Source organism: Salmo trutta, chromosome 6, assembly GCF_901001165.1.
Source record: "Salmo trutta chromosome 6, fSalTru1.1, whole genome shotgun sequence".
Classification (NCBI taxonomy): Eukaryota; Metazoa; Chordata; class Actinopteri; order Salmoniformes; family Salmonidae; genus Salmo; species Salmo trutta.
The window spans coordinates 37,741,821-37,762,465 of NC_042962.1; the positions used below are offsets into that span (position 1 = coordinate 37,741,821).

Genomic DNA, 20,645 nt, shown 5'->3' on the forward strand with positions numbered 1-20,645 from the left:
AACTTACTGGAAAAGAGACATTATGGGCCAAGTTAACGCTGTTAACTTAGAAAAAAAAATGTTGCTGACAATAACGGGCCATACTTGCAAACATTAGAAAAAGTATTTCTCTGTCTCAAATTTCAATTAAAATCTCTGATAAAAGGGTTAGGGCTCTATTCAATCTGTATCGCGGAAGCGCTACAGATTGCGCGATAGGAATTTAAAGATAATTTCCCAATGAGCTGACATATGCAGCGTTTACAGTGAATCACAGGAGGTTTGTGGCACCTTAATTGGGGAGAACGGGCTCGTGGTAATGACTGGAGTGGAATTGGTGAAATGGTATGAAATACATCAAACACTTGGTTTACAGGTGTTTGATGCCATTACATTTGCTCCTTTCCGGCCATTATTATAAGCCGTTCTCCCCTCAGCAGCCTCCTGTGCAGTGAACGCATGTTTTATGTTGATTGGGGTAAAAATGGGGGCGGTATCTACAGTGCATTTGGAAAGTATTCAGACCTCTTGACTTTTTCCACATTTTGTTACGTTACAGCTTTATTCTAAAATTGATTAACTCATTTTTTTCCCACATCAATCTACACACAATACCCCATAATGACAAAGCAAAAACAGGTTTTTATAATGTTTGCAAATGTATAAAAAAACGTAAATATCACATTTACATAAGTATTCAGACCCTTTACTCAGTACTTTGTTGAAGCACCTTTGGCAGCGATTACAGCCTCGAGTCTTCTTGGGCATGACGCTGCAAGCTTGGCACACCCGTATTTGGGGAATTTCTCCTATTCTTCTCTGCAGATCTACTCAAGCCCTGTCGGGTTGGATGGGGAGTGTCGCTGCACAGCTACTTTCAGGTCTCTTCAGAGCTGTTAGATCGTGTTCAAGTCCGGGCTCTGGCTTGGCCACTCAAGGACATTCAGAGACTTGTCCCGAAACAACTCCTCCGTTTCCTTGGCTGTGTGCTTAGGGTTGTTTTCCTGTTGGAAGGTGAACCTTCGCCACAGTCTGAGGTCCTGAGCGCTCTGGAGCAGGTTTTCGTCAAGGAGCTCTCTGTACTTTGCTCCGTTCATCTTTCCCTCGATCCTGACTTATCTCCCAGTCCCTGCCACTGAAAAATATCCCCACAGCATGATGCTGGCCCCTCTCCCCTGATTGCTCAGTTTGGCCAGGTGGCCAGCTCTAGGAAGAGTATTGGTGGTTCCAAACTTCTTACATTTAAGAATGATGGAGGCTACAATGTTCTTGGGGACCTTTAATGCTGCAGCAATTTTTTGGTACCCTTCTCCAGATCTGTGCCTCGACACAATCCTGTCTCGGAGCTCTACAGACAATTCCGTCAACCTCATGGCTTGGTTTTTGCTCTGACATGCACTGTCAACTGTGGGACCTTATATAGACAGGTGTGTGCCTTTCCAAATCATGTCCAATCAATTGAATTTATCACAGGTGGACTCCAATCAAGTTGTAGAAACATCTCAAGGATCTCAATGGAAACAGGATGCACCTGGGCCCAATATCGAGTCTCATACCGAAGGGTCTGAATACTTATGTAAATGTTCGTTTTGATGCATTGTGTGTAGATTGATGAGGAAATGTTCTTTTTTAGAATGAGGAAGTAACATAACAAAATGTGGAAAAAGTCAAGGGGTCTGAATACTTTCCGAATGCACTGTATGAAGATATTTGAATGGGGAATGGGGAAACATTTTCACGGTGGGAAATTCATCAACAAATGTTAGGAAACAGAAGACCTGCAAAGAACACTTGTTCATGAAGCCAAAGATTTGCCTCTTCCTCCCTGTGAAAGCGTACTTAACAGGTCAACAGCACATTATGATCATCAAATCAACTAGATGACATGCATTTGACTGACTTGTCACATACTTTAACTCTCAGGGTAGAGCGCCTAGCCCCTCACATCAGATAATAATTTACGAAGTTCTTTATCCAGCCATGATTGTTGGAAAATACATTAAAAACCCTATATTGACCCTATATTTATTCTTAAACAAATAAACAAACAAAGGAGAGAAAAGAGTGAGGCAGAGAGACACTTGTAACTAGACTATCACTAGTGACACGATGAAGAGCTTGGTTTTTTGCTCTTATTTTTCTGGTGGTTTTAAATGGTCTGCACTTTTTCATAACGTCAAGGGGTGTCTGTGAATGAAGTTAGGGATGCCTTGGCACTTCTCTGGACCCAGGACTGCCAACCCATCCCTGGGCCCTCCCGCCACTCCCTCCACCCTCCAACCTCTCTCTTGGGCAGCCACTCCGAGGCTGGGGCTCCATGGGCCCTCACTGGCACATACTGGCCATCCAGGGGCCAAGGCCAAGATATAAGCCAGTCACACTCACACAAAGACACAAAGACAGAGACAGAGAATTTATGGAAAATGTGCTTTCGCTGCTTCCCTGCCTTGCTTACAATGACATGGCTTTGAGTTCATACTTTTACATTGAAAAAAGAAGTTCACAAAACCAGTGAGTGAGTAAACGCAAAATAGGTATAAAAAAATATGGTATTCTATTACATTGCCAATTTGCATGAACTTTTATATTCCAGTCAAGTGCAGTACGTGAATCCAAACTAGCAGGTGGTATTACAGAGTATTAGCATTCAAACCAGTCCAGAACGTTTCACCTTTCTAGGGATGCGTACCAAAAGGCACCCTATTCTCTACATAGTGCACTATAGGGAATAGGTTGCCATTTGGGATGGACACTAGGTTTCAGGTTTTCAGTCTGTAAATCTATCATGGCTTTGACTTGGTTGAGCGCTGCAGCACGTTGGTGAGTTGGTTAATCCTCTAGTAAGTCGTAACTTTGCAGCCACAGAGGAGCCATTGTACTGGGAGTAATAGTGTGCATCCCAAATGACACCCTATTTCCTTTGTAGTGCACTACTTTTGACCAGGGCTCTAGTCAAAAGCAGGTAACCATATATGGAATAGGGTGCCATTTGGGACACAACCATGGATTCAGGTCAGCAGTCACTGTATTCCTGCTAGGAATATTACATTATTGTCGTCTTTCTGGTAAGAACCCCAGATATTACTGTAGCTAGTAATAACATCCAGGCTATGTTATAATAGATATTAAGAATCCCAGATGAATAAAATATTAACCATGCACACTATATATAACTGTTTTAAAATAGCTTTCCTTTTTCCTATTCCTGCAACTTTTTCTACGACTTGGAGGCAGATGACACGGACCATAACATTCCCAGACCACAATGCAGCAGTCAGTGATAGGGGGAAAAGATAACAATCCAAAAATGTTTTTCACACTTTGTTTTTGGAGATGAAGACATAATAGTGTTTGGTGTATTTAAACATGGCTGAGTTTCAGAGAGTCTGTATGTTTACGAGTGGCAGCAAACACTAGCTAATCAGAGTCACAGCCAACTAAGGCTCATCTTTTGTGTGTGTGTGAGACGTCGACCACCACCGCACATCAACATCTCAGAGGAAGATCAGAACCACAGCAGAGATGAGCGTGACAGAGATTCATACATGTCTGTTTGCCGCAGATGGTTGGCACGGAAACGGTCATCACGACAGCGAGCTCTGCTCCTCCTGCGGTTAGAGATTAAGGAGAGTTGGACACAAGCTCCAATCGGAGCCTTGTCTGAAATCTGTGGATCAGTACGTGCATACTTCAAACACTGACCTAAAGACCAGAGAGGTGTATGGGTCACTGGGGATGTATTAATATGGTAACGATATCACCCGATGACGTAGACCGAGTGGTCGAAGTGAGATTCAGAACAGGCCCCATTCTTAAACTATTCAACAGATACTTTATCATTATCCTCTGTTTAATTGAACAGGTACAGACAAAAAAAACATGCTGCTCTGAATCTGAACCAGAGCTAAAAGCTATTTCTGCTCCCAGCCTTTCTCAATAACCCTGGTCCTCGGAGACAAATGGAAGTTGTTTGCAGTACACAAAATGCACTGAAGAAATTATGTACACCAAACTCTTGTGTAAACACAATTTGCTTGGGATTTTTAAGTGTTTTCTTGGACAAAAAATACCCCATTCTGAAGTTGGAAGTTCCAACTTGGAACCCATATGATATGTTTGTGCTGCAGTCTTAACATCATATGTTGCAATTCCCTGTGTGTGTGTGTGTGAGGGCCTTGACTCCTGGTCACAGCTTCTACTCTCTCATTAAGCCATTCTCTCCCTTCACAGCCATCCCATGGGAACACTATTGTGGACAATTGTTTTAGACATGAGGCTGTTTGTTTTATTTTTATGAAACCAATTTGTGTTTTCTACAGACTTGGGGTGAGGGAATCTGGACGCTACTCAAACTTTGACGCTGATGACTTTCTTTTGAGAAATGCCTCTGTCATTAATCTCCCACTTCTGACATCTATGTTAGGAGTTTCACTATAAACAGAGCCTAGGTCATGTTTGTCACACTTTATTTCTCTATGAAACCGATTGTTCTAGTCTGAATGAACTAGGCTTGTTCTGTACTACTCTGTTCTGTTCTGTTAGCATCACACCCAATTTCTGTCTGGTAGGTGGTGGACAACATTTATCTTATAAATATAAAACCAGCCCAACCGAACTCAGCCCTCCTTTTCTTTCCATGTACCTATCCACTCACTAGCACACTTCGTACTCTGTACCACAACATCAAGCCAAGATCAAGATCGAATCAAGCCAGGATTCCACTTCTGTTTGCCACCATAAGCAGTACCCACCACACCCAAAAAGTCACAATGGGGTTGCAATACATTAGATATTCTACTCTAATCCACTCTACTCTACTCTCTGCTTTGTGGAAAATAACTGATTTACTTCACATCCTAACCATTATGAATGTTTTACTATAGATGGCTTTGTCTTTGTGTTGAAAAGTCTTCATTCTACCAGACACATAGACACACACACACTCACTCACTCATTCCAGCCTTTCAACAAAATATACTGACGAAGAGAAAGAAAGGTTGGTGTACACCACGCTCTCTCTGTCTTTTACTAATCACAGCCGCAACGCTCACTTTCTTCTCCCGACAGCCCCCTCCACTCTCTGAGAAATATCTGGCCAGGGATGGAAGAATGGGACCCCCCCCCCCCCTTATATTTATTCTAAAAGTCAAGATCTTTCTCACAGACACACAAACATGCAGGAACGTGCACACACAGAGACACCACACACACTGAACCTTAGTGAGTCTTGGCTGCTGCGTTGTTCTCTTGGAACAGCCTCTGTCCTTCTCCCTCCCTCCCTCCATCCTTCCCTCCTCTCCCCCCTTCTCCCTCTCCTCCTTTATTATTATGAAAGGGTGGAAAGAGGAATCTGTGGCCAGTCCTCCCGTCCCTGCCTGGCTAGTTGGATTCCTAAGATGAGCCACTGCAAGAGGAATCCGCATCCATCAATGTCACAAAGGCTGTGTTTACACATGCAAACCAATTCTGATCTTTTGCCCAATTATTGGCAAAAGAGATGACCTGATTGGTCAGATGATCAATTAGTGGTAAAAAAATATCAGAATTGGGCTGTCTGTGTAAACGCAGCCACAGAGGCTTATTGTCATCATACAGACCCAGTAAAGTATTGTCCTCTCCGCTCCCTGTGGCCGCCTAACAACTAGCTTCACTAAATTACACATCACTCAACGAACGCTACTGTCTGAGACATTTCTCTTTTCTAAAATCAGACGTTTTCCACTTTCCACCCATTCAACGGAATTGTACTGCTGCTGTATAAATCATGACAGTACTCAGTTTATTTTATAAACGTGCTGAGAGTAGTAGGCTGCGTTTACACAGGCAGCCCAATTATGATCTTTTTCCACTTATTGGTCTTTTGACCAATCAGATCAGCTCTTTCTACAATAATTGGGCAAAATATCAGAATTGGGCTGCCTGTGTCAACGCAGCCATGGAGGATTCATTGATCATGGGGGATACATATCCAGCTGCATATAGTATTCTATAGCTTTTTAGACTAGACGAAAAGGAGACCAGCTCCACTGATAATGATGACTGTGTTCAAGACGTTTCCTTTTTCTTTCCACCTGTATGGGACGGCAGCCTGTGTAACAGTGTAGGTTCCGTCCCTCTCTTCGCCCCAACCTGGGCTCGAACCAGGGACCCTTGCACACATCAACAACTGACACCCACGAAGCATCGTTACCCATCGCGCCACAAAAGCCGCGGCCCTTGCAACGCAAGGGGAAACCCTACTTCAAGTCTCAGAGCGAGTGACGTCACTGATTGAAACGCTATTAGCACGCACCACCGCTAACTAACTAGCCATTTCACATCGGTTACACTTGATAGAAGCCACACGAAACACTGAAACGGTACGGACGGTGGACACTCTCGCTCTGTCATTGTTCCAAGGCACCTACCGAGTCAGCCTGGCAGCTACTAAACTACTAAACATTTCCATTCAGGTAGATAGGATTTTTAAGTGCTTTTTAAACAGCTTTTTAGACTACAATTCTCTAGGATTCAATAACTGTCTGGCACTTGCTGTGACCTAATTCAACAGACCCTTATGAGTCTCAGAGGCCCTGTCAAACACTACTGTTTTCATTTAACATATTTCAGACTCAACTATGTGTTAAATGTTGCTTCCCTGCATTCGTAAAAAGTCACTTTAATGCCAGTGTATTTTACAAATAATTTTACAGGTGGTATTCAATCATAACGTGTTGGTTGTCCCTGAATGTCAACCAACGAATGGCCCTGTCTGTCTGAGAAAATGGCTGAATGGAAAAAGAGTGTGTTCTTCTCGAAATTACTGAGACGTTTTGGGCCTACGGAATATCACAAACACATAAACCACATTTATCACTATTTAGTAGGAATAGAAACCATGCTGTCATGGTACTAAACTACAAACAATAATAGATTTTAAATGAAATTACACAATTAGGGAAATAGACAATAATTGATCATTTTCTTCTTCTTGATTTATCTACTTATCCAATCTAAACAGAACCTATAAAATATGTTTGGGGAAACTTGGCTGAACAAACCAACTGTTTAGTAAATAAGAAAAAAGAGCACCATTAACTTAATATGAAAAACTAGCAAAAAATCACAAATTAAGGGCGCTATTCAATCCGCTAAAGCAGGAACGTTGCCTTTAAATTTAAAAAACGCTATAAAGCTGAACTTCCGCGATGTGGATTGAATAAAGCCCTAAGTCATGTATTGATGATATATCAGTTGTGATTACTTATACAGTACATTACACTACGCAGAACAGAACCTGAGAAAATGTACCACTGTCAAACCTCTGAGAAACCTCTGCCAAAGATCTCTCTCTCCATCTTTCCCCTTTCGCATAAATGAAGATAATTATTTGGCGTGTAATGATCTATATCATATCGGACGGGGCAAAATCTGGTAGTGAGCAAGAAGAAAAACATTCAGTGAGATTCCTGCCATTTAATATGCCATTAAAGGGTAATTTGGCATGAAACCACTGGCATGTGCATTGGAATTCTACTGCTCCTTGTTTTCAATGAAATTCCCAACAGGATATTTCAGAGATATGTTTTCTTTACGTCAAGCAAAAAAAAAAGCTTTTGGTTTTCCCACTGAGTGCGGGGACAGAGTAAGCTTTCATCCCAAATAGCACCCTGTTTCCTATGTAGTGCACTACTTTGACCAGAGCCCATAGGGAAAAGTATGTAGGGAATAGGGTGCCATTTGGGACGCAAGCATAGTAAATCTACACTCACCATCTCCTGCCACGTCTGACTGCTCTCTGAAGTCAAGAGATAACACCCACGGCAGACATCCACCAATTGTCCCATTAATGGACATTTAACCAATGGGCACTGATCAGCGGGCACGCCACTTTGGCTTAAGCGAATCAGAAGTGAGGCAGAGGTAGGGGCTTATAACGAATGTGCCAGTGCCAAGAACTCTGAGAGTTCTGAGAGCTCAGTCTCTCAATCTCCTACAGCCCAGGCATGCAGGCACGCACGAACACACTCACCCACACACACATTCACACGCTCAGACACACACACACCTCCAGTCCAGGAAGCTCAGCTCAAGCCTGAAATTTCAGACACTCTGTAATTGTCAAAAGGCTCAGGAATTATTTCACTACTAAAATATCTGGAATGTTCAGACAGGAGAAAAAAACTCCAGAGGAAATGATGCAAATTGGAGCTTAACCATTCTCTCTCTATCTCTAATTCTTTCTTTCTTTCTTACTCTCACTCTCTCTAACGCTCCTTCTCTCTCCCTCTAACTGTCTCTCTTCCTCTATTTCACTCTCTCTTACTCTGTCTGAGCCTCTCGCTCTTTCTCGCTCTCTCTCTGACAACAAGATCAGATGTAGAATCATAGAATTAAACTTTAATTTAATTTGTTTTCTTTTTTGCTGCGTTTTGATGATGAGGGGCTAGCAGGTGTTCATGTGAACTTTCTTGTGAGCCCAAGTTTCAGATAACTTTCCGTGCATCGGGATTCAAGCTCCCTTCTTTTCTCGCATGTAACCGTTCCCAATAATGCCTGGCTGGCCAGCCCAGAAACCCAAGAGGGAGAAGTCATAGCCAAGACATTATAATTACCATGGAGATAAAATAGTTACTTTCTATTAAAACATTATGTGGGCCAGGTAAATAATTCCTTATATATTTTTCTTATTAAATTGAGTCCTGTGCTGAAGCCTAAGTTAAGCCTCTCCTCTCTCTCTCTCTCTCTCTCTCTCTCTCTCTCTCTCTCTCTCTCTCTCTCTCTCTCTCTCTCTCTCTCTCTCTCTCTCTCTCTCTCTCTCTCTCTGTCTCTTTCTCTCTTTTGATCTCTCTGTCTCTTTCTCTCCCTTTTTCTCTCTCTCACTCTCTCTCACTTCCTCTCTTTCTCCGTCTCTCTCTATCTCTTTCTCTATCCATCTCTCTCTCTCTTCCCCCTCTCTCTGTCCCTGTCTCTGTGTCTCTTTTTTTCTTTCTCTCTCGCTCTCTCTCTCTCTCGCTCGCTCGCTCTCTGTATTTCTCTCTGTCTGTGTCTGGCTGGTGACTGCCGTGCTCAGCAGGTGTTTCAGTGAGAGAAATAGAGTTTTTCGGGTCAGGGAGTTTTAAGGATTTGATGGGGATGGAGGATTGTAACAGTCGCGGTCGCTGGAGAGTTTCATTGGACTGCATCCCCTATCCGGCTTAAACATCACTTCAAATTCACATGCGCCGAATACAACAGGTGTAGACCTTACAGTGAAATGCTTACTTACAACCCCTAACCAACAACGCAGTTTAAGAAAATAAAGTTAGGAAAATATTTCCTAAATAAACTAAAGTAAAAAATAGTCCAGGTGGCCATTTGATTAATTGTTCAGCAGTCTTATGGTTTGGGGTAGAAGCTGTTAAGGAGCCTTTAGGACCTAGACTTGGCGCTCCGTTACAGCTTGCCGTGCGGTAGCAGAGAGAACAGTCTATGGCTGGAGTCTTTGACATTTTTTTGGGCCTTCCTCTGACACCGACCTGAATGGCAGGAAGCTTGGCACCAGAGATCTACTGGGCCGTACACAATACCCTCTGTAGCGCCTCTGCCTTCCTTCGCACAGACAATGTAAAACACATTTAGCCATATGATCAAGTTTGAATTAAAATTGGATAATATCCCTCACCCTACCCCCTCCCAATCCCACTCTTCCACCTCAATCTGAATTCCCTATAGGCACTTTTTAATAAACAGAGGCCCAGTTGTTCTAGAACTGAAGAAGAACTGTAAGAACTTCATGCAGCACTCTGTGAGATTAGGTCTGATTGGTAACAGCACCTGAAACCTGTGGGTGAAACATCATGAAACCATGAAGGCCAGCCCACAGGCACTAAAACCAGGGGTTAAGGGACACTGCACTGTGAGAAATTCATATGCCAAGTGGAAAACTCACATGCACACTCTTTGTTTCATGTGCCTTGCTCAAATATATCCATTGTTTTGTATTACTTTAGCTTTGGTTTTTGTTTTATTTGCACTGAGCCCCTGCTCCGCCTTGGGGAAAGCTGCACGCTCACGATCACAGATGCTGGCTCACACACGCTGGCACACACACACACACACACACACACACACACACACACACACACACACACACACACACACACACACACACACACACACACACACACACACACACACACACACACACACACACACACACAGGTTTCCCTCCCATGTCTGCCCTGTTCTCTCTCTTTCAGTAAGGCCTCATGGCAGGATCAAAGACATGCTAAACAGTAGTCAGAATGTGAGTAAGTTACACATGGTCTTATTGTGTCTCTAGTGTTAAACCGTAAACCCCAGTTAAAGGAACGGGAGTTCGCGAGGGAGTAAGGGGGAATTCCACAGTATACTTGGCATTAGGGGGCAAACCTAAGACAGGGCGAGACCAGGGTCTCTCTGTTGGTATGAACAGAACACACAGAGAGATTTATATTAGACTTGGCCAGGTCCCAAATGTAAAAAGTAGTGCATTAAATTGGGAATAGGGTGCCATTTGGGACACAGATTTAATCTAATAATAGACTAATTTAAGGCTCCGGCCAGGCTATCCTTTCCTATAGGTATCTAGGAGGTCCATTTCAGTAGCCACAAGTATCATATTAACTTTCACACATCTGAAATGAAAGGAAAGTGTGAGAACAGGGAGTACAGAGAACCAGAACCAGAACCAGGCTGTTGAAACTGGACAACAGGGAGTGGAACATCGTCACAGCGCCCAAGAACGCCTTCCTCACAACGAATGGGCCAGATGGGGCTGAGGACCGGGAATTAAAACAAAATGTGCAGATGGGGACAGAAAGAGAAAAAAGAGAAGAGAGAAGCAACAGGCGGCTAAATCTTGAGGAAAGAATGTGAGAAGGAATGTAGGACTCTTACCAGCTCGATAAACAAAGTTTGCCTCGGTTTCTGAGGATGACGGGGAGAGGAGATCATCGTCGTACTCATTGGAGCTGAAGGATCCTGAGTGGTTCCTCTTCCTGGCATCCATGACGGCGTTGGCTACCATCACGTGTCGCAGCGAATCATTGAGGTAACGGTGGAGCAAGCTACTCTTGTACTTGGGAGGCGGAGTCACATAGTCCTCGGCCAATGAGGCGGCGGCGGCAGCCCGGAGCCCCACCCCCATCATGGCTGCGCCCTCTTTCTTGATGACGCTCTGGTACATGGGCTTGCTAAACTCAACGCCACTCGTCTGCGTCCGCTGAGTGTTGTCCCCATCTACAACACCAGGGGGCGCCATGAGGAAGAAAACAGACAAAGTAGAGAGAGAAAGAAAGAAAAATCTGACATTTAGTTCCTCTCTGTATGCCCTTCAGTTTGCAGGGCTTCAAACAACTACAGTGAAGAAAGACCTCAGCTATCAGCTTAAGACCAAGGCATTACCAAACCATAACGGTTGGTAGCCCATTTCCTCTCTATAAAAAGCACATTGCTGTTACTCTTTGCAGAAATAAATCCTTTCCAGGGAGCTCTTTGCGGCTGAGATTGAATTAAAATATTGCCCCCCCCCCCCCCCGATGAAAGAAAATACAGAAGATAAAACACGTTGCTGAAAAACAGTAACCCTCTCGGGATGAGGGAAATCAAGAGAGCTCCACTCTAGATAGTGTCAGTGCCAAGACTGTAATTGGGTAATTTCGGCAGGTCTGAGTTTTGATTCAGTTTGGGCCAAATTATAACTATAGCTTTTACATATCAGAACCACATGGACAAATTTGCTTTCCTTCCCCCTGCTTCCTGAAGTAGATATTTGAGGCGTATATCGAGGCGTACATTGCACATCCGAGAGTGAGGTTGAAATCCTCAGGCGACATGTAAAACAAGCTAGCCAAAGGTTCCTTTTTTAAGCCTTTGACATTTCTCTTTCATGCCTTTCCTCAAGTCGGACATAAACCTGAGCTACATGTGACCTTTAGCCTCCCTCGGTCTGACCCCTGACCTCTTCCTGTTGAGGCATTGCCACAGCAACCTCGCTGACACTGAGGTGAAATATCTAACAGCGAGACCTTAACAGTTAGACTGAATAAATACAGGGTCATTGTGATTATGGTCTCCTCAGTCACATAACTAACTCTCTATCAGATCACAGTGGGGGATCTGATAGAGAGGCTTGGCTAGCAGTATATGGATCATGGCAGGGAGAAAAGCTGAGAAAAAGTTCAGAACTGTATTATGACAAGAGAAGTAAGTCTCTGGGCACTGGAGAACACCATGCAAATTGAAGACTGTACAAACTATAGACATTCCACCCTGCCCACATTTGTGTGTCTCTCCTCCTCAACAAACCTAATTAGGGATTAAGAGACTGAGTGACACCACAGTATAGTGCATGGGTGTTTTTCTGTGTCACCGAAAAGAGCTGAGAGAGAGAGAGAAATACACAGCTAACAGAGCCTCTCATTTCCAATTGCAGGCTGGGATCTGAAGGGGAAGCTAGTCCTCAGCCCTGCTTGCCCAGTAGGGTGTCTTAATGACAGCGTGTCACAGCCTCTGAACCTCAGCTTCTGTCTACCAGGACACACATTGTGCATCCCACATAGAACCCTATTCCCTATATAGTGCACTACGTGTGACCAGAGCCCATAGGGGTTTTGTCAAAAGTAGTGCACTATATAGGGAGTAGGGTGCCATTTAGGACACAGGCACAGACAGGCCATTTATAACACCAGCACATGGCCATGCATGACTGGATCCTTACTTTGGAGCTGGAGCTGTCGGATACGAGGCATATGGGAGGAGGAAGATGCTTGGGTTTGGCTGACCTCATTTTCGAGATTTACATTTACATTTACATTTTAGTCATTTAGCAGACGCTCTTATCCAGAGCGACTTACAGTAGTGAATGCATACATTTCATACAATTTCATAATTTTTTTTCCTGTGCTGATAGAGATAGAGATAGAGATATGATTTGAAGGATTCGATGAATGATGTTATGAGTTGTTATGAGCTGATGCTTTGGCAGTGAGGGGTGGTTACCTTTTGAAATATGTGATGTATGAGGTGTAATGTGATAGATTGGCCCTGGCAGTGAGGGTTATCTTCATTAGATAGACATATGTTATAATATGATGGGTTGGCAGTGAGGGAAGGGTTAAGGCTTACCTTCTGAGCAGGTGTCATCGCTGCTGACACTCAGTCTCTCTGCGTTGCCTTGGACGTATTTGTTGTAGAGTTTGATGCGCAGGGCCCAGCTCAGGTCTGGCTGTCTCACTGTGTTCTTCAGCCTCCTTCTGGCGTTGGCAAACCAGTTAGAGACCTGAGAGATGGAGAGGGAGGGAGAGAGAGAGAAAGTAAGAAAGACAGAGTGATAGGGAGAGAGAAACATATATAAAGAGAGAGACAGAAGAGAGATAGAGTTAGAGACAGAGAAAGAGAGATCGAGACGGCAGAGAAATAAAGACAGAGGGCAAGGTACAAGGAGAGTCAGAGAGAGAAGAAAATGGAGAGAAATAGGAAGACAAATAAAGAAAAAGAAAATAGAAATCAATATTATTGTTTGGATTCAAAACACCCCCACATCCATGACATTACACAGACTATCCTTTAGGGAAATGTCTGCTGTGCCTCCCTCCATCCGGCCTGCCTTACCCTGGGCATGAGAGAGACGGAGAGAGAGTCAGGTTGCAGTATGGCGTTCCCTGATACCAATAATACCGCTGAACCAGAGTCGCCGAGACATCCCAGACACACTGAGGAAATGGGTCGTAGCATTCATCTAGTCTAGTCATCTTTAGTCCTCTAGTCTATATCAAAGGCTTTCAAAATCCCATTCACAAACATTTAACACTCCCAAATGCTTGACAGGACCAGCGAATGTAACGTTACATTAACTTGTTTCCAACCCAATGTACCCAGTCCTATGTGCTCATTCTGGATTCCGCCACTCTCCTTCTAATATTATTTTTTTCAAGCATCGTCTTCTTTAATGCAATAATATGATACCCAACCCTGCCTTCTCCATTTCACAAGATCCAGAGCCCATAAGATGTTATACTAGAATATTTGTTCATGCTCAATAGACTTCAAGCAACTTATGAAAGGGTTGGACTGGCCATATATTAGAGTACTTCTTTTTGGATCTTTCCTGTGTTTCAGTATCATGTTTCTCATTAACGAAGAGAGTCCCACGTCCCTTTGTCTCTAGCTGAGGGCATGTTACACCAGGGGCCTTAGCTGAGACGTCTACATGTGGCTTGGAGAAGGCTGAGAAAGACTGAGAGCACTGAGAGCGCACTTAGAGGTCTGAGGCAATTTGCTTATCAGCCTGTAGGAAAATATGTTATTAAGACTGAGACTGCGAGAGGATGGATGGGTGTCACACCTGGCCTACATCCAAAATAGCACCCTATTCTCCTATATAGTGCACTACTTTTAACGAGGGCCCATAGGGCTCTGGTCAAAAGTAGTGCACTATGTAGGGAATAGGATGCCATTTGGGACTCACTCCTGATCACAACGACGGGTTAACACCACAGATATCAAACACAGTGTGATGATATTACACAGTGTTATGACACCACAGGGTTCATCACCTTGTTCCTTGTTACTGCCCTGAGTCAAACAGACAGACAGACAGACAGACAGACAGACAGACAGACAGACAGACAGACAGACAGACAGACAGACAGACAGACAGACAGACAGACAGACAGACAGACAGACAGACAGACAGACAGACAGACAGACAGACAGACAGACAGACAGACAGACAGACAGACAGACAGACAGACATGACATGACATGACATGACATGGCATTGCACCCCCGTATGGGGTGTGGGCCTGAGTGTGTGTGTTCCATGTAAAGCATTCTTCTCCCCAAAACAGCTTCATTAGGATCCAAAGGAAAAACAGATTAGGCGACCGACACAGGAACGGAGAAATAACCATGACAGCCTTAGATCTCCCTCCCTCCCTCCCTCCCTCCCTCCCTCCCTCTCTCTCTCTCTCTCTATCATTTATGACCTTGTGTTGTGTGCAGATGACACAGCAACATGCAGATGTAGGATTTTAATTTGATCACTCTTTGTTGCTGAGGAAATGTAATTTTGTAGTGTATTCAAAGTTTAAAAAGGCCTCTAATTTCACTTTAAAATGTCAGACTTGATTTGCCCTAACGAAAAATGCATCAACCCCTACAAATAATGTCCATGAATTATAATCCACATAATAATTTGCATTTCCTGTTGCTGCAGGATTAGTTTACCATTATAGCAAACTGTCTCAAATTAAGATCCTAGGTCTGTACAAGCTCCACATGTCAGACAGAACATACCATAGGGAGGAGCTCAGTTGTTGCATTCTGTTGCTGCTCTCTCTCTCACATTCTGGCTCTTTCTATTTCTCTCTCTCTCTCTCTCTTTCTCTCTCTCTCTCTTCCTCACACACACTCTCTCTGTCTCCCCCTTCTCTCTCTCTCTCTCTCTCTCTCTCTCTCTCTCTCTCTCTCTGGTGTTTGTCACTTTATGATGGAAACATAGTAATCTACAGGAACGCTATGCTCTATGACTCACAACACTAAAAGGTCACCTAAGTACAAACTGCCTATTTGCAAAGACAAGTAGGCTATAACGAGGCTGTATTTTCAAACAAGTATAAACAAGCTATAAAAAGAGATATGAACAAGGTCAATATTGTCCATAATGAAAATAATAGGTTAATAAAAGGTTAAATAAAGATGGATTATTCATAGAGGCAATCTGAATGCTATGATTTTAATATTGACCATTCTGTGACAAATTAAAATGTAGGCTACACTAGAATGAATTGTAATTAGGCCTTTTCACTATGATAATTACTACTAATTATTTATCTATATACTGTTTGTATTTTCATTTCAATATAATGTCATATCAACAACAATCAAATTACGTTGTGGTTAAACTGTTGTTCCAGTTGAACTGTTCTGAGATCTTGAAATATTTCAAACAAGAGAAAAACCCACCTGGACCAACGTCATTTGAGAGCCAAGGGCTAGCAGGATTTTCTCCGTTTTAGTCGGGTACGGATTGTCCCTGTGTTTGTAGAGCCACTGCTTCAGGGGCCGCGCCATGTCCTGAAGGGCCTGACGCTTGTGTCGCACCTTCCCGCTGTTCTGACGGCCCCTGCACAAGGGAGAGAGAGCGAGAGAGAGAGCAACAACTTCGTCAGTCACTGCTCTAGAGAAAATAGGCCTAAATAATTGAATTGAGGCCCTTGTCAATAAACATTTTCGTTATGAAACAAATCTACTAAGAAAAATCTATATATTATTGACGTTTAATTTATGCGGAATAGTGGCACATACTTTTCTGATTTTGTTTTCATAACGTAGTTGTCAAGGTCGCAGACTGTAGGCCTATAAGAAATTGACATGATGAAACAATAGTGAATTTAAAGAAAATATTGAAACATTGCTGTTAAGATTTTTGTTAAGACACGGGGAAATCATTTTTGCTATTTCTCTTCGTAGGCAACAACGTATTTTCCCTTTATAGAAGTTGTTGACAAAAACTTGATCAGTGATGCACAACTTTTACACTCAAGAGTAGACTAATTCGATTATATTGTAACGACCCTGCGTTTATACTCGCGGATATCGATTACATTTAGCCTAGGGTTTAATTCACTGTGCATAGATTAATTATACCTGAGGTAGGCTATATTAGTTCTAATATAGGCCAAAATACCATTTGGCTAATCAATTAAAGATAGCCTCTCATTAAAACGTATTTGAAAAACAACGATAAAGGAATAGGCTATCATTACCAACATATCAATTTCATATAATTAGACCTACATCTTAATGCATTTTGGGTGGGGGAAATCTTTGGGGAAAAGAAACACACAAAAAACAAGTGACGTGATCCTAGATTGAATTCGTGGATGAGTTGTACTTTATCCATAGTAGAGAGAATATTGTTGTTTATTTACACACGACCTAAAGTGGATATTCCGTCCATGTTGTAGTCTTACTTGATGAAGAAAGGCTATCCAGAGTCATAACACGTTGAATGACCGTTGGAGAGTGTGTCATTTTCTCACCAAAGTGTGCTATAATTAAGCTGGCGCAGAGAAGCGTTTTATTGGTTGCTTGTTTTCTTTGCTGTGCTTCTCCTCCCGCAAAGCACGAAAACGTCGCAATGAAACAAATAATAACATTCCATTTTACACCCATGGTAGCAGCTAGACGTGTCTCAAGTATGGCTACGTTTTATGGTCAGTGCGTGGTGCTGTCTGTGTACGTGCTATCTTTCAACCAAGTGCAAAATAAGCTACTTCCAAATCGAGCAATAGCCTACGTATTTTGGTAACGAAACATTCTCAGACTTTGATAATGAAAGGGACTCCAAATGGGAGACATTTTTTCTTGATACTTCTAATCTGCTGCCTATGATTTTTAAACCTGTAGATGTCACTATGGCCCTGCTTTATCTTCTGTCTCCGAAGCTCCGCTGCAGATGTAACATATTTTCTACTAACTTCAAGTCTGCCTGAAATTCATGTTCTTCAAATAATTCCCTTCTAATCTAGATCTGTATGTTAAATTACATTTTACTCCCCTGTACGGAATTTTGGCCTGTACGGAATTTTGGCGAGACACACCTCGTATCTAAATGAATATTCTTCATTAGTAATGATATTCCTCCCGAAGCGGCACCTCACGGCATTGTGTTATCTATCCCTCGGTCTCTCACACGTAGCTCAATAACTCCGGCTCTGACCGAGACCGTCGGTGTGTAGGATGTTTGCTTAAATTGACTAGTGTTTCACCCAGCATCACGATGCTGGTGCCTATCCAAACATATAAGGGACTACTGTACGTCTGTAAATAAATTGCGTCTTGAGTGTAAACAGCCCATGGGTCAATCAGAAGAATTTTGACTCTCTGAATACTGATTAGATGGAAAATAACGCATGACATTAATCCTTTTTTACTCTCGCTCTCTCTCTCAAATAAAAATGCCATGATTGACTACACCACACACAGAGTTGAAGGGCACATTTATATATTGGAAACAGGCGAAGAGTGTTTTATACACGCTACTGAACACAGGTGGCCTAGATATTCATCTGTATATTATCTGTGAATATCAACCCTAAAATACAAACCAGGTTGTAATAGTAAATATTAATTTCCTGCAATTTCCTTAAAACAATAAGATTATATTGCACTGATGGGAAAATGAAATATGCATGTAAAACCTAATGTGGTTAATATTTTGCTAAGATGTGCTATGATTTCACTTTAGATAACCTTTTGTCTGAATGTATCATTTAAATGACTGTTTAGAACATATCCAAAAACATTATTAGATAACATTGCTTTCGAAAAGCCTACCTCTTGCACTATAAATACGTAATTACACATCAAGCACACTTGTTTACCTGGGGTCACCATCATAAAAAAAACGAATCTGCACAATTCGAACTTGCACCATCGACTTCTTACACCTTTACACGGTGTGTATCACTCCTTATTCAGTTGCGCCACCAAAAAGGTTCCCTTACCCAAATATGACTTTACAATGCAAACCGAAGTGCAATAATTAAAACATCTAAACACTGTTGCACGTTTTGTTGTCTGCTTTGTTTATGAGAAGTTTGAATGAGTGACATACCTCCTGTGTCTGATGCCGTTGTCTTTGATAACTTGATGATTGCTTGATAGCAGGTCTGGATGAAGGTCTGGATGCTGTCCATCTATTACCTCTAAATAATTGATGCTGCTCCTCTCGACCTCCTTCGCCTTCTCATCGAAGAGGACCTGGTTACTCAATTTGTTAAACACAATAGTATTCATCTTTGGTTCGGTATTCCTCTGTTATCTCTGCTTCGTAAAATTATATTTCTCAAATATTGTTGCACTTCACTTCTTATTGAAGCTGCTGCCCCAGTGTCCCGGTGAGTCCCCTGTGAAGCAAGTGGAATATTGGGATTCAAAATTCATGCAGCTGGGGTTATCAGATTCAGATTGGTATCATTTACTAAAGTTGGGTTTATGGTTTTGAATCTATGATGATGCGCAAAAATCAAAGTGCATTGTATTTTATCCTAATTCATGGTAGATCAATTTACGCAATAAGCGAAAGCCTGAATGAAACCACAAAGACAGTAGTGTTCTTGACTATACTCAAAGACCATCCATCTCAATAAAGCACATCCCTCTCTGCAGTGGTGTGCGGTGCCATGAACCCATTAAGCATTCCTGTGTGCGATATTTTCATATTTTACTCACTAAAAATATATTCACTAGGCTACAAAATGACTAAAATGTCAAAACAACCTCACCATACATACAGAGAATGTCAATACATTGAGAAAAAATACGGTCCATCAGATGTGCTAAATGGGTCCACAGCCTCACGGGCTCATTCGTAGTCATTCCATCGCCTTTCCCCCCTGATTTTAGAGATACAATGCATTCCACACCACCACATGTTGCCATGAAATCTCTCTCTATCGTCGTCAGACATTTCAGAGGTGCATTTGAGCTGACACAAAATAGTTCAGCTATACATTTGAGATTGTTTTTGTTTGATTTAAAACCGTCAAGGTATATGATTTACAGTTAGAGTAGCCTTCTACCATACCGATAAATATTTCTGGCTTAACATGACTCCAGTCACGGGAGGGATATACCGTGCCATCACCATGGAACAATGTTGCCAGATATATCCCATTCCGGGGATAAGGTAACGCGCTTTCATGTTGAGGTAGACGTTTTTCCATTGTAGTCACACATAAGAAACCCCATCAGACGGTGTCTCAGTCTCAGTTACCTGTACCGCAGCCCGCCTGCGTCTTTGTGTAGTGTGTAGTAATCCTGCTTCCAGTTGTCCATTCCCTGCTCACATGTTCCCGTTCTAAGTTCCTTAGCTGAAACCACACGAACCGCGGTCGCCTCTCTGCTTTATTCAGTGGCCTCCGATTCTCAGCCCGGGAATCTGAATGTGTCACCCTTCTCATGTTTCCTAGCACAGAGCCCCAGCATGCGAACATAAAGTTAATGCTCTATGCCTGTTCCGCCGCTCGCACAGCCTTAAGGCATCGGGGATACAGCGCTGCAGTGTTTCGCTGCTAGTTCGCGGCTAGACTTTTTCCATCGGTCTATTATTGCACTCAATATCAAATTTCTAAGCAATAAAGTATATATTAGTGAGATTTTTGTTTCATTCTATTGTACGCACACTTTCTTGAGTATGTGGAAGGAGTAGTCTGACGTGAAGCAACACATTCTCACAGAATAACGGTCCCTGGCTTGGTCAACTGCATCTGTGCAGGTGCTCATGAGTTTCGGCTATAGGTTGCAGTCAATTGGAGCGTGTAAAATGCGAGGTTATTTACAATTATGGACTTGAAATGTAATTCTTATTCCAGACATCAGTTCATATTGAGCATTTTCCATTTTATGCACAATCTGCCAGAGTGCTTATGTTTTGAGTATAGCCTATCAAATGCTAACGTTTAAAAGTAGGCCAAGTTTAAAAATTGTTGTCCTTTTAAGAAATACAACTATATAACATTTGCATATGCTAAAATTTAACGTTAGCTGTATGTTATCACTTCTGGCAACACTTGATATTATGTTGAGCTAACATGCTCCTTGGTTTTTACAAGGTCGTAAATGCAGCCCTGCTGCAGGAAAACAGAAAACAGCAT

At 42.5% G+C, this 20,645-nt stretch overlaps 1 protein-coding gene across 2 annotated transcripts in view; it reads right to left on the reverse strand.

Annotated features, from left to right (window-relative positions):
- LOC115195890 (homeobox protein Mohawk) overlaps positions 1–19,925 on the reverse strand; it is a 28,586-nt gene extending 8,661 nt beyond the window's left edge. Inside the window, exons 1-6 of one of the 2 annotated variants that reach the window (XM_029756234.1) lie at positions 19,766–19,925; positions 18,605–18,896; positions 16,291–16,341; positions 15,949–16,108; positions 13,108–13,261; positions 10,879–11,220 (exon numbers count right to left, since the gene is read on the reverse strand). In XM_029756234.1, coding sequence (XP_029612094.1) covers positions 10,879–11,220; positions 13,108–13,261; positions 15,949–16,108; positions 16,291–16,341; positions 18,605–18,786 — 889 coding nt within the window. In that variant the 5' untranslated portion in view covers positions 18,787–18,896; positions 19,766–19,925. The remainder of the gene's footprint in view (positions 1–10,878; positions 11,221–13,107; positions 13,262–15,948; positions 16,109–16,290; positions 16,342–18,604; positions 18,897–19,765) is intronic. The other variant, XM_029756235.1, reaches the window with a different exon arrangement.
- Positions 19,926–20,645: the final 720 nt, after the last annotated feature.